Source organism: Bufo bufo, chromosome 4 (assembly GCF_905171765.1).
Source record: "Bufo bufo chromosome 4, aBufBuf1.1, whole genome shotgun sequence".
NCBI classification, from domain to species: Eukaryota; Metazoa; Chordata; class Amphibia; order Anura; family Bufonidae; genus Bufo; species Bufo bufo.
The window spans coordinates 455,897,870-455,912,258 of NC_053392.1; the positions used below are offsets into that span (position 1 = coordinate 455,897,870).

Below are 14,389 nucleotides of genomic sequence, written 5' to 3' on the forward strand. Positions count from 1 at the left end.
CTCATCCTTCGTTCCTGCACTATTGCTCCTGGTTACGACTCAGCCTGCTGACAAGGCCTGCACCTCTGGTACCTTTCTCAGGTACCTCCTGATCCGCCTGGACCAGCTGCCTCGTGTGCCTATCCTTCTCACGAGGTAGCGACCTGGTGTTCTCCTTGGGAAAGTCTATCTCCACCTTCCGGGGCTACTGTGAAAACCGAGGGGTTCGAGCCGTTAGACAACGCCCTTAGAGGAGGTATAACACGTGGCAAAGTGGGTTCACACCCGCTGGTTCGTGACACATTAATTCCTATAAAATGTTGTTTTAGCATCAGATTTTTCATGTCAACAAGGGAAAACATTAGAAAAGTCACCCCACAATTTAAGTATTTTCTCCCGAATAGGACAGCACCACATTCATAACTCACAAAAAGTTAGGGATAATTGGCTTGTGGGTGACATTTCAGGATAACCGAAAAAGGCACTCTAACTTTTACAGGTGAACTTAATGTGACCTTCTCTAAACTTTTAAATGCACAAGTCCAACTGTTCAGTGTTTCAATACTTTTTGCAAAACTTGCTGTTTTCTATCAATGAGCTTAACAGCAAAATTCACAACAGGTGTTTGATCTATAAATTGCCCAATCAATTTCCTGGTTCAATTAGAATTAGTATTTGAACTCTTTGACATCATGAGACCAAAACAACCCCGAACAATTGATCAACAGTACCTCGCCATTGCGAAGCTTCAAGCAGGATGTTCTCAGACGGAAGTGCCACTGAACTTATATTGTGGCGGTGTCAGCAGGTTGCGACAGAGAGACTGTAAGAGTCAAAGAAAGGCATAGAAGTGTACCACCTTTGGCCACATCCCACACTGATGACCGCTTCATTGTGAACAATGCCCTGCAGAGCCGGATCATGAATGCCTCTCAACTCCAGGCACATTTAAGGGAGCCGAGAAGCACTCAAGTGTCACGTCAGACCATTCGAAACAGTTTACATCAGCGTGGTCTGTGTGCTAGATGACCTGCAAGGATACATGACCACATCACCAGTCACAGGCGTCAATCGTCTTACATGGGCCACAGAGCATTTACGCTGGACGACGGACCAGTAGGCCTCAGTGCTGATCGTTGATGAAAGTCGATTAATGCTGAGTAGAAATGATGGCCGCCAACGATTTTGGAGATGTCAAGGTGAATGCTATGCATCAGCCACTGTTGTCACCAGACGAGCCTTTGGTGGTTTTTAGTGTGGGCAGGTGTATCTAGTCAATACACTTTGTGAATGGTACAGTGACAAGCCCATACAACTTGAATAACATTATTAACCCAGTCATTGTGCCTTTGCTTGAACAACACAGGTCTAATTTCATCTTAATGGTTGACAATACGCCAGCTCATCTAGGTTGCATCATTAGGGAGCTGCTGCTGGAGACTGGTGTATTCAAATGGAATGGCTTACACTTTACCAGACCTAAATCCTTTTGGAAATCAGCTGAAGATCAGCTGAGTCGCAGTGTAGAGGCTCGTAACTCTGTACCCCAGAAACTCAATAACCTGAGGGCCGACATTCAAGAAGAGTGGGATGCCATGCCTCAGCAGACCTTGTTGACATGCGAACAACATTGACAAGCTGTAATTGATGCTCAAGGCCACATGACAAGTTATTGAGACATTGCAATTTTTTGTGGGGTTATATTCACCATTGTTGTTGGCTTTTGTTTCAATAAATTGTTTGAGATGAGGAAATCACCATTGCATGCTTCTACTTAAATGATTTACTTTTGATATATCACTGTAACATGAACATCTTACGATTTCCATAAATTACACCTGAATGCCAAATATCCCTAACTTTTTGTGAGTAATGTATATATCAAAATTACAAGTATAGTATCTGTATCATTATCTCAGTATTGGTATCCTAAATATCGGGATAGTACTAATAGTAGTGTGCTTCTTTTATATGTATATATACACTGCTCAAAAAAATAAAGGGAACACTTAAACAACACAATGTAACTCCAAGTCAATCACACTTCTGTGAAATCAGACTGTCCACTTAGGAAGCAACACTGAGTGATAATCAATTTCACATGCTGTTGTGCAAATGGGATAGACAACAGGTGGAAATTATAGGCAATTAGCAAGACACCCCCAATAAAGGAGTGGTTCTGCAGGTGGTGACCACAGACCACTTCTCAGTTCCTATGCTTCCTGGCTGATGTTTTGGTCACTTTTGAATGCTGGCGGTGCTTTCACTCTAGTGGTAGCATGAGACGGAGTCTACAACCCACACAAGTGGCTCAGGTAGTGCAGCTTATCCAGGATGGCACATCAATGCGAGCTGTGGCAAGGTTTGCTGTGTCTGTGAGCATAGTGTCCAGAGCATGGAGGCGCTACCAGGAGAAAGGCCAGTACATCAGGAGACGTGGAGGAGGCCGTAGGAGGGCAACAACCCAGCAGCAGGACCGCTACCTCCGCCTTTGTGCAAGGAGGAACAGTAGGAGCACTGCCAGAGCCCTGCAAAATGACCTCCAGCAGGCCACAAATGTGCATGTGTCTGCTCAAACGGTCAGAAACAGACTCCATGAGGGTGATATGAGGGCCCGACGTCCACAGGTGGGGGTTGTGCTTACAGCTCAACACCGTGCAGGACGTTTGGCATTTGCCAGAGAACACAAAGATTGGCAAATTCGCCACTGGCGCCCTGTGCTTTTCACAGATGAAAGCAGGTTCACACTGAGCACATGTGACAGACGTGACAGTCTGGAGACGCCGTGGAGAACGTTCTGCTGCCTGCAACATCCTCCAGCATGACCGGTTTGGCATTGGGTCAGTAATGGTGTGGGGTGGCATTTCTTTGGAGGGCCGCACAGCCCTCCATGTGCTCGCCAGAGGTAGCCTGAGTGCGATTAGGTACCGAGATGAGATCCTCAGACCCCTTGTGAGACCATATGCTGGTGCGGTTGGCCCTGGGTTCCTCCTAATGCAAGACAATGCTAGACCTCATGTGGCTGGAGTGTGTCAGCAGTTCCTGCAAGACGAAGGCATTGATGCTATGCACTGGCCCGCCCGTTCCCCAGACCTGAATCCAATTGAGCACATCTGGGACATCATGTCTCGCTCTATCCACCAACGTCACGTTGCACCACAGACTGTCCAGGAGTTGGCAGATGCTTTAGTCCAGGTCTGGGAGGAGATCCCTCAGGAGACCGTCCGCCACCTCATTAGGAGCATGCACAGGCGTTGTAGTGAGGTCATACAGGCACGTGGAGGCCACACACACTACTGAGCCTCATTTTGACTTGTTTTAAGGACATTACATCAAAGTTGGTTCAGCCTGTAGTGTGTTTTTCCACTTTAATTTTGAGTGTGACTCCAAATCCAGACCTCCATGGGTTGAAAAATTTGTAAAGAACAAAGTATTTAAGAAGAATATTTAATTCAGATCTAGGATGTGTTATTTTTGTGTTCCCTTTATTTTTTTGAGCAGTGTATGTATGTATGTGTGTATATATATATATATATATATATATATATATATATATATATATATCTCAAGAATAGATAACAAGGTGGATTTTTATTAAGCCCAATTAAACGTTTCAGCTCATCTCTACGGAGCCTTTGTCAAGCAGTGCTCTGCTTGACAAAGGCTCCATAGAGATGAGCTGAAACGTTGCATTGGGCTTAATAAAAATCCACCTTTTTTACTAAAGACCGGAGTGCTGCCTTGTTATCTATTCTTGTATGCTGCTTGTCCGGAATTTTACAAGTATTTTTGCACCTGGCATCCCTTGAGTGGTGTTATTACTTCTTTGGTTTTATATTACTCATAATATAGATATTTAGGATACTGGTGCTATCTCCTTTATACAGAATAAACAAACACACACAATTACTTACAGGTTCTCAGTTCTTCTGCTTCTCCCCTGTCCTCTTTTGCAGGCTAAAGGACCTGCGAGAATGTTAAATGATGACATTATGAAAGGTCCTTTAGCCTACCATTACTGTATTTTAAAGGTCCTTCTTACTTTGGTATGTTAATCTATGCCTAGTAGTCATCGTACATCACGGTTTTGTTGTGGTTTTGTTGCATTTTTTTGCTGCAAATTGTGTGAAAAAGCACAGTAAAGCCATGATTTATAATAATCCCAAATACACAGTCACAAAGATGTCTGCAGGACTAGAGGCTAAATTCTTTCCCCCTTCTGTCCCAGCACAGCCCCTCCTGAGGCCACCACCTCACATTGCCCAATAATTGATGCTCCCCTGGCTGCCAAGGGACTTTGCGATTGGGCTCTTGGTGATGTGTCCAGTCGTTATTCTGTTGTTATATTGTTATTTTTTGCCTTCTTACCTATTGAAGTTGTGATTGGCTAGTCCAGGGATTAGCAACCTCTGGCTCTCCAGCTGTTCTGAAACTACTACTCCAAGAATCCTCCTTTCACTTCTATGGGAGTTACAAAATCAGCCAAGTAAATGTGCATGCTTGGCGTTGTATTTTCATAACAGCTGGAGCGCCCAAGGTTGCTGATCATTTGGCGCATTAGTAATTGATTGACTAGTCACATTCATTACAGATGAGGGATTGGGGCGATGGCTCTATTAGTGATTAACAAATATAAGCTGTTGTTGAGAACAGTATGCATCATTATGTGATATGATAGTTTGTCGTGGGATGTAAAATTGTTAATTCATTTTGAATGCAAACAGGGCCAGCAGAGAAAGATCCCGTTCGCTGGCCCTGTCAATCAACATGCGGAGGGGGCGTCATTATGATAGGAGGATGCGGCTGCTACCCGCAAGTAGCGGCCCTACTTGCTGGTAGACAGGTAATTTACATATTATAAAAGTACGTTTTTAGCAGAATCTACTGAACCAAAATGATTAATCACATTATGTATGGATAAATCGCAGTATAGGGATTAAAGGTACACACAAAAAAAAAACAGTTTAGTGGGTGACAGAAGCCCTTTAAAGAGTTGTTCCTGCTTTTAAGTCAGTTTGCAATTTGGCCTGTAGAGCACTGATTCTAGTCATTGGCCAATGCAATGTCGTGACCCATTAGTGGCATGCAGTTTAGGGACATGTCTCCACTGAGGCCAATGATTGACATGTGACCCCCTCTTGAAGTTTAGAAGCTCTTGCCCTCCTCCTACACACACTTTAAGAAATTGTTGTGTTATTAATGAATTGTATATTTGCTAGCATTTTTAAGGAATAAATATTTTTGCACAGTATTTTATGTTGTTTAAGTGATATAATATTTTAAACATAAATAATGTTTGTTTCAGATTGTGGAGATCAGTAGTTGTGAAAAAGCACAATCATCAGGATTACAGATTATATTGTCTTTAATAAAATATAACCAGCACAGAATACAGGAAAGTGAAAACTGTGATATATATCCAATGATACACAAAGTTTTAATTCAACCGAAATGTATTATGGGATTTCATATGCTAAAGGTATGTATGAAGACAACTGTTTTGGGGCTTCCTCTTAAACTCCTTAGTGATTAAAGGAGCCTTTGTGACTAGACCATTCAACTATTGTATATGCAAGATGTTTACTATATGCAGTACTTAATCTTTATGTTATTAGTGTTTACATTTAATATAGTACATGTATCTTAGAATTTGTAAACAGGGTTTCTACCTTTTTTTTACTTGTTTGTATTATGTAAACAGTACAAATTATTTATTACATTGTGCAATTCAAAATGTAGTACATGTAATTAACATGCAAGATGAACATTTGTTCAAGCAAATCCTGTAACACAACCAAACATGTGATAATCCATTATTTGTTTACATAATGCTAAAACAGTAACATACAGGCAGACCATACCATCTATACCACAGTTAGTTGTGCTGCTATCTGCGACTTTGCTCCTGCTCACACCGGGTCTAAAATTGTGGGTGGGGACAGGTTTGCAGGCTAGTTTCATTTACCATTTTCTACGCTTTACACCAGTTTGATAAATTTCCCCCTTTGTGCTTCCGGAAGACCCAATAAACAAATATCCAGACAATAGTGCTGATAGAAAGTCTATTATCAAGGCCTTAAAAATGTACACTAGGAAAGTCTGTGTCGTATGCCAGAACTCTACACTATTCTCCACTTGGTTGATGTGGTTATGCATTCCCCAAGTAGGCACACTTAAATGGCATGTCCTAGAAAAGGGGTAGGCAACCTTCGGCACTCCAGGTGTTGTGAAAATACAACTCCCAGCATGCACACTTGCTCTGCTTTTCTCATGACTCCCATAGAAATGAATGTAGCATGATGGAAATCGTAGTTTCACAACAGTTGGACTGCCAAATGTTTCTGACCCATGTCCTAAAGTAATAAAGGATTGTCACTTGAAGGGAATCATGTTATTTGCTTAGAGTTTGATAATGTCTTCTCTATCCCCCATGCACATCCAGTAATATTGGATTTCCTGCCTTATTGTGATCACAGGTCCCTCAATACCTAAACCAAACAGGAATGCGGAAAGGGGACAGCCCTGTCGGCTTTCTAATTGAATCTTTTAAATAGAATCTATTACCTCCTCAAAGTCCTTTTAAGTGCAGTACTACACGAATAGCTGATCTGTAAGTTGTATGTACATGCTTACCTGTGTTCCCATGCTCTGTGTCTGCAAATCAGCACTGAAATAGACTGAGAGGACTCATCCTTGAGTCATCTCCATTATGTGCATATGTCGATGAGTTATTTTAATGTATTCCCGCACCTATTTGCAGGCACACAGCAGGGGAAGAGTGGTCAGTATGGACATATAGTGATCTGGAGTCATTATTCAAGTAGGACTCGGGGGGGGGGGGGGGGGGGGGGGGGGGGTAGCAGATTACTTTTGATTCCCCGTATATCAAGAGTCTACTCTTAAAGGTAGCTTACAACATTTGCACCCATTGTTGAAAGTCTGGACCAAACTCTAATTTCCTGAACAGCCTAACAGAAATTGCCATTCCACAGAGTTAGAGGCAGGGGCGTATTTAGTGTGTTATAGGATGTTTTCCCAACTTGGGCCCCCCTACCCCCATTTTCCCCTAGCAATCCCCCCTTCTGTGTTCTTCCTCAGTTATTTTTTTTTCATACAGCTACATCATAACTGTTTATTCATGAGTTTGACACATGACCAGCGTTTGGGAAATACGGACTGAATAAACTCATTTGAAACTGACAATTAATTCAAAGTTACTTTTTGCACATTTAGACCCAGATTACTTTTTCCACAGTATTTAATGGGAATTGTGCTTAGAGACCTAATTGAAGCACTTTATCATTTGGGGCCTTGCACATCTGCGTTAAGCTTATCTTTTCTACCGCCATAAATAGTGTGTACACAATGGAATTTACACTAACTGACCATAACAGATGCTCTAAAGCACACTTTCAAACAAATGGGGCATAAAATAGATGCTTTTTCAGTTTTTCTGTTCTGACTGATTAAAAGAACAGAAAGCACAACATATATGTGAACAAGGACTAACATGGTATTTTTCTATTTTGTCTGTCATATTGCTGAATCCTAAACAAATTATGTATGCTGTTTGCAGGCTCTAATGTCCACAGATCTTGTCTGTGGAGATCAGAGCCTGCAATAATTTAATGCTCTGCCTCCCCTGTGTCCCCAAGTGTGCTTTCTGTACCCACCTTCTATGCCCCCCCCCCTTCATACACATATTAACCACCTGCCATCTGGGCCATTTGCCCCCTTCCTGACCAGGCCAAATTTAGCAAAACTGACATATCTCACTTTATGTGGTAATAACTTTGGAACGCCTTTATTTATCCAAGTCATTCAGAGATTGTTTTCTCGTGACACATTGTACTTCATGATAGTCATAAATTTGAGTCAAAATATTTCACCTTTATTTATGAAAAAATCCCAAATTTACCCAAAAATTTGAAAAATTCGCAATTTTCTAAATTTCAATTTCTCTGCTTTTAAAACAGAAAGTGATACCTCATAAAATATTTATTATTTAACATTCCCCATATGTCTACTTTATGTTGGCATCATTTTGGAAATGTAATTTTATTTTTTTAGGACGTTAGAAGGCTTAGAAGTTTATTAGCAATTCTTCAAATTTTTAAGAAAATTGCCAAAACCCACTTTTTAAGGACCAGTTCAGGTCTGAAGTCACTTTGTGGGGCCTACATAGTGGATACCCCCATAAATGACCCCATTGTAGAAACTACACCCCTCAAGGTATTCAAAACCGATTTTACAAACTTTGTTAACCCTTTAGGCGTTCCACAAGAATTAAAGGAAAATGGAGATCAAATTTTTAAATTTCACTTTTTTGGCAGATTTTCCATTTTAATCAATTTTTTTCTTTAACACATCGATGGTTAACAGCCAAACAAAACTCAATATTTATTACCCAGATTCTGCGGTTTACAGAAACACCCCACGTGGTCATAAACTGCTGTATGGGCACACGGCAGGGCGCAGAAGAAAAGGAACTCCACATGGTTTTTAGATGCCATGTCCCATTTGAAGCCCCCTGATGCACCCTTACAGTAGAAACTCCCAAGAAGTGACCCCATTTTGGAAACTAGGGGATAAGGTGCCAGTTTTATTAGTACTATTTTTGGGTACATATGATTTTTTTATCATTCATTATAACACTTTATGGGGCAAGGTGACCAAAAAATTGGTTGTTTTAGCACAGTTTCTATTTATTTTTACAGCGTTCACCTGAGGGGTTTGGTCAAGTGACATTTTTATAGAGCAGATTGTTACGGACGTGGCGATACCTAATATGTATACTTTTTCTCATTTATTAAAGTTTTACACAATAATAGCATTTTTTAAACCAAAAAATTATGTTTTAATGTGTCCATGTTCTGAGAGCTATAGTTTTTTTATTTTTTGAGAGATTTTCCTATGTAGGGGCTCTTTTTTTGCGGGATGTCCATTTCAGGTTGACCCCATGACTAAGTGACCCAAGCTTGGTGAGTTTAACTTCAAAGCTGTACGAGTGGCAAAAGTTTACAATTTTCCAAAGAAAGTCTATGACAAAAAGTGGGGTCTTCCGGGGGGCCGCCCCAGGGGCCTGGAGGGTGGGATCGGTTAACAAAGCACAAGCAACCTATTCGGGTATGTGCCGAACAAGTGTGCAAAGTTTGGAAATTGTACTCTCAAAACTGTGGGAGGAGTAGCGCATAGAAAATAGCTAAATTTTCATTGGCCGTTGCTAGCTCCGGACACTTTGGGTGTCCCCTCAAAATTGACCCTTTTTATTTGGGTTGACACCAACAATATGTGGTCCGAGTTTGCGGAGTGTAGCTTCAAAACTGTGCGAGTGGGAGCGATTTGAAAATTTTCCCTGTCAAAGTCAACGGCAAAAAAGGGGTCTTCGGCGGTCCGCCGCAGGGGCCCAGAGCGTGGGATCGCTTATTAAAGCACAAGCAACTTAACTCACTATAGTTCGAAGGACTGCCGGGCCCCTGCAGTGATCGCGCATGCACCGCTCCGGTGCCTACCCCATCACCATTACGTACTATTACGTCAAATTGCGGGAACTCAGTGGCTTCCATGACGTAATAGTACGCCGTGTGTCTGGAAGGTGTTAAAACGCATTGCACCCGAGCGATAAAAACTGAATCCGATTGCAGAAAAAACGGAAGGACTTTGTTTGCGAAATTGCTTATTTTTCACTGAACACATTCGTAACGCATCCGGACCTAATCCGCACATGCTCGTCTGCAAGGGGCCTTTAGAGTATCGATATCCAAAGTGACAGCCCTAATTAATGTGTCCAGTGCTGGTATATTTATCTGTGTTGTGAAATCACTCTTAGGCTGCATGCACACGAACGTTGTTTGTTTCCGTGTCAGTTCAAAAGATCCACATCTACAAGCCCCAATGCATATGGCCCAATTCTCTAAGTTGCCCTGCTCCCTCACACTGTAACACTGAAGGCATATTTTCCTTGCTGCGTGAACACTACCAAACATACAAGACTGGACAGCACCACATACCTATTACATTCAGTGCCTCACAGTTGATGTCTTCTCTGATGTAGATGTTCTCGTTCATTATTGATCATCTTTTACATTCGGCCCAGACAACTTCTTTCAGCCACGTCTTGTCTCTGCAGAGTTTGACACACAGACGTCTTGGGTTACTCAATTTTCTTATCTCTCTGGCTCTGATGCCACAACAGTGTCATTCTGCTGCTATTCCAATGCTGTGCTCCCCAATGCCCCCAATTACTATACTGCAGAAATTATTTTTCTCCCACTAGCTTCCCAAACACACACAAATACCTCATGCCCTCTCTTATTCTCACCTATTAACACGTTCTCTGCTTATTCTTATTGCTGGTGATAACTCTCCAAATCCAGCCCCCCCTCAGCAAATCCCCACTATCACCTCCATGTCCCACTACAAATCTCCTTCTACAAATTTCTAAAACCCCTTAAACCTAATAACCATTCCTCTGACCCCTGCTCCTTTGGTTCCTCTTGCAGGAGCATTATGGAACTCATGCTCTGTCTGTAACAAACTGTCCTACATTCATGAACTTTTTATCTTAAAAAAAACTTTCATTTCTGGGTCTCACAGAAACATGGCTGACACCCTCTGACACCTCCTCCCCTGCTGCACTCTCATATAGTGGATTTCAATTCACTCACATCTCCAGCCCCGGCTGCAAACATGGTGAAGGAGTTGGTCTTCTCCTATCAGACACCTGCTCCTACAGCCCAACTCCACTGCCACCCCCCATTACGCCTCATTTGAAGTACACTCTGTTCGCATCTACTCTCCCTCCAACCTTCAAGTAGCTGTCATTCACTGCCCCCCAGGCCCAGCCACGATCTTTCTTGACCACTTTAACACCTGGCTACTACACTTTTTCTGCCGACACCCCCACGATCATCATGGGTGACTTTAACATCCCTATTGACACCTTCCATTCGGCCGCCTCTAAACTCCTGTCACTCTCTTCCTCCTTTGGCCTATCACAGTGGTCTTCAGCTCCCACCTACAGAGATGGTCACACTCTGGATCTTATCTTTACCCGCCTCTGCTCCCTATCTAAGCTTTCTAATTCGCCTCTCCCCCTATCCGACCACAACCTACTCACCTTCTCCTCATTGCTCTCTTCTGCAGCTCCCCCTGTCCACACACTAGCACACCCCCGCAGGAACCTTAAACATCTCAACTTTTGCTTGCTTTCTGACTCTCTTCTCCCACTCTCTACCATCTGTTCCCTCCAAGGCCCAGATGCTGCCACCATCCTTTATAACACCACAATAAGTACAGCTCTGGACACTGTTGCCCCCCCCCCCCCCCCCTCACACACAACAAAACCCGAAAAATTAACAGACAACCCTGGCACACCAACCTGACCAAGAAACTCAGACAAGCTTCCAGGGCTGCTGAGCGGCGATGGAAGTAAACCCATTCTAAAGATCATTTCACCGCATACAAGCAATCCCTCCTCATATTCAAATCCTCACTCACTGATGCAAAACAGTCCTACTTCTCATCTCTCACATCTTCCCTGGCTCACAGCCCTAAACAACTTTTTAACACTTTTAACTCCCTTCTCCTTCCCCCAGCGCCCCCACCCTCTCCTCTCATCTTAGCTGAGGACTTTGCCAAATATTTTAAACTTATAAAATATAACCTTCATATGATATACATTAAAATATACACCTGAAGATGCATCACAATACAAAACATATAGTCAAGGGGTTCTGGGTGGATACCCCACTGCTGGTAGAGAAAAAAGACAAAACTTAGCACTGATACGCATAGGTGAATGCTAACAGTGTAACCCAACCAACACAAGTATAACATGTATTGGGGTTCCAGGACGGATACCCCACTTCTGGTAGGACAAGAATATTAGATGTAACTGCTGCGCCGGTGTGGACACAGACAGTCTTACCTGACCGACCAGATGACTAGGATCAGCGTGGTAGGGGAGTCAGGCCTGACGGAAGGGAGTGTAGACAAGAAATACAGTCATGAGAGTATGGATACTGTGCCCTATATCACCCTATATACTTGGTAGGATTGGGGCCTGCTCCCATGCTGCCTGTCTACACAGATCACTCGCCCTGAAAAGAGCGACCCCGTCCGGATACCTGTCCCTAGTTATGGACCTGAACCCTAGTCTAGTAAACAGACATATAAAAAACACAAAGCGACTACAGGCCTCCCGACGTGGCACGTTTCTGTCGTGTCGACTCCTCAGGGGGATAAAATGCATGTAGAGACAAAACGAAAAGTATACCGTCTATGACCGCAAGTAGCAGTCAAACATATGCTGCAGTTGGACGGTTACATGAAAGACTAGACCCAAGGTTCAGAGTCAAAGTCTAGGGGCAGGCATCCATGGTGCAGGATTGCCATGCTACAGAGGAATAAATGCTTCTCTGCTCCTTGGTGTGTAAGGATCTGGTGGTCCTCACTAAAGGTAGTATCCCTAATGTTAAGGGGGTTCATCAACCTATACCAGCCACACTGACACATACCTTCATGGTGTTTAAATAGATCCCCAGCGCGCCTCTTCCAGGGAGACCGCCCTGTCAGCATCGGCGTCGGCGTGTGACGTCACGCGCATGCGCCGTGACGCACCAGACGCCGACGCCGATACCACATGATTACGGCGACCAATCGGATCAGGAGGCGGAGGGAGAGAGCGGTTACCACGGAGAACATGTCAACACAAGGTAACCTCACAGTACGTCCCACGATGGAGGCGTCCGTGACAACGCTACAAAGCAAGATCGTAGCAAATTGAAACTGACATTTCTTGCAGATTCCCAGCAACAAGAACTAGATAGAAAGAGCTGGACACAATACCAGGTTGTTTTGGAAAATTATGAATTAGTAGTATGTCTCCTATATGTGCATCCCTTCCAGAGGAATAGGATGCCACCATAGGATTGAGCATTACTATTGTTGAGGAGTAAGCTTAACCAATATCTATATAAAGCACCCATAGTCCAGCCTTTCATTCAGGCCCAGGGGTGCAGATGTTTTAAGGTGGAATATCCATCGGGATTCTTGCTGAAGCAGACATTTGTCCCAGTTGCCCCCTCTCACAGGCGGTTTGACCACATCAAAACCGAGGAACTTCAGAGAGGCTCTACCATTGTGCACAGTATGGACGTGTTTAGAGATTGGGGTATCTCTTTTGTGTGAGATGTCCCCCAAGTGCTCCCCTATCCGCCTCCTGAATTCCCGTATCGTTTTGCCAACATATTCAATCCCACATTCACACTGGATCCGATATATGACCCCTCTGGATTTACAGTTAATGAAATGCGGGATTGAATATGTCTTGCCTGTAACATTGCTCACAAATGACTTGCTAACCTGTATGCGTTTGCACGCTATACAATTTCCACATCTATAACAACCCACAGTTCTGCATCGCAACCAGGTGGTCTTGGTGCGATCGGGTGCATAGTGACTATGCACTAGCTTATCACGTATGTTCGGCCCCCTACGATAGGTTATTTGTGGTTGGTCACCTAACACGTCTTTTAAGTCAGGGTCCATTTTGAGGACTTGCCAATGGCGCCCTAAAGTGAGTCAACACCCCAATAGGGGCAGGTACAGGAAGGGTAAAGGTCGTGGCTCATACAGAGGCCAGGATAACCGTTTTTTAGGCCAGTTCAATCAAACTATGGAATATCCGCTACGCAGTCGCACACAGAAACCTCCGAATTAGTTTTGGGACCACAAGTCTTAAACCTTTCATCACGTGTCCTCAGTATCGATGAGACTAAAGCCCTAGAACTAGGCCTGACGTTTGTACCCACCCCAAAATTTGACAGATTTGCATCTGTCAAAGATATTAATTTGTTTATTCGCAAGTTAAGGTGGCATAAACACTTTAGATTAATGGACCGTCGCCAATGTCTTGAATTGGGGATTCCTACTGACTTACTTAAGGATGTACAACTACTACAGTCCTTGAACTCCAATGAGGACACTACCAAGGGTAACGGTCCATTTACTAATCTAAAAGTGAAAAGTACCAAGATGCCACCCACTGCGAACGAAGTGTCATGTATAGATGTATTCCTAAACATGGTCACCAGGGATCTAGAGGACCTCAGAGTGTCCACGCATCATTCCAACTGCGCCGAGTCCGTGACCACTGCTATTTCTTCATTAGCTGATGACCACCACATAGTCATCAAACCCGCTGACAAGGGGGGGAATGTCGTGGTCATGGACGCGGCGCAATATGAGAATATGTGTAGGAATATACTATCAGACACAGGGACGTATGAAGTTCTGTATAATGACCCCACCGAGGGATATAGGCGTGAACTTAAAATTATTTTGGATGAAGCGAAAGCTACCAATATCATTAATGCTGAGGAATTTGCTTTTCTCTTTCCCCTGCATC

The 14,389-nt window shown here is 43.3% G+C and overlaps 1 protein-coding gene across 2 annotated transcripts in view; it reads left to right on the plus strand.

Annotated features, from left to right (window-relative positions):
• LYST (lysosomal trafficking regulator) overlaps positions 1 to 14,389 on the plus strand; it is a 736,927-nt gene that overhangs the window by 196,839 nt on the left and 525,699 nt on the right. For both annotated transcript variants that reach the window (XM_040429442.1, XM_040429443.1), the window contains exon 17: positions 5,285 to 5,458. In XM_040429442.1, the coding sequence (XP_040285376.1) occupies positions 5,285 to 5,458 (174 nt within the window). The remainder of the gene's footprint in view (positions 1 to 5,284; positions 5,459 to 14,389) is intronic.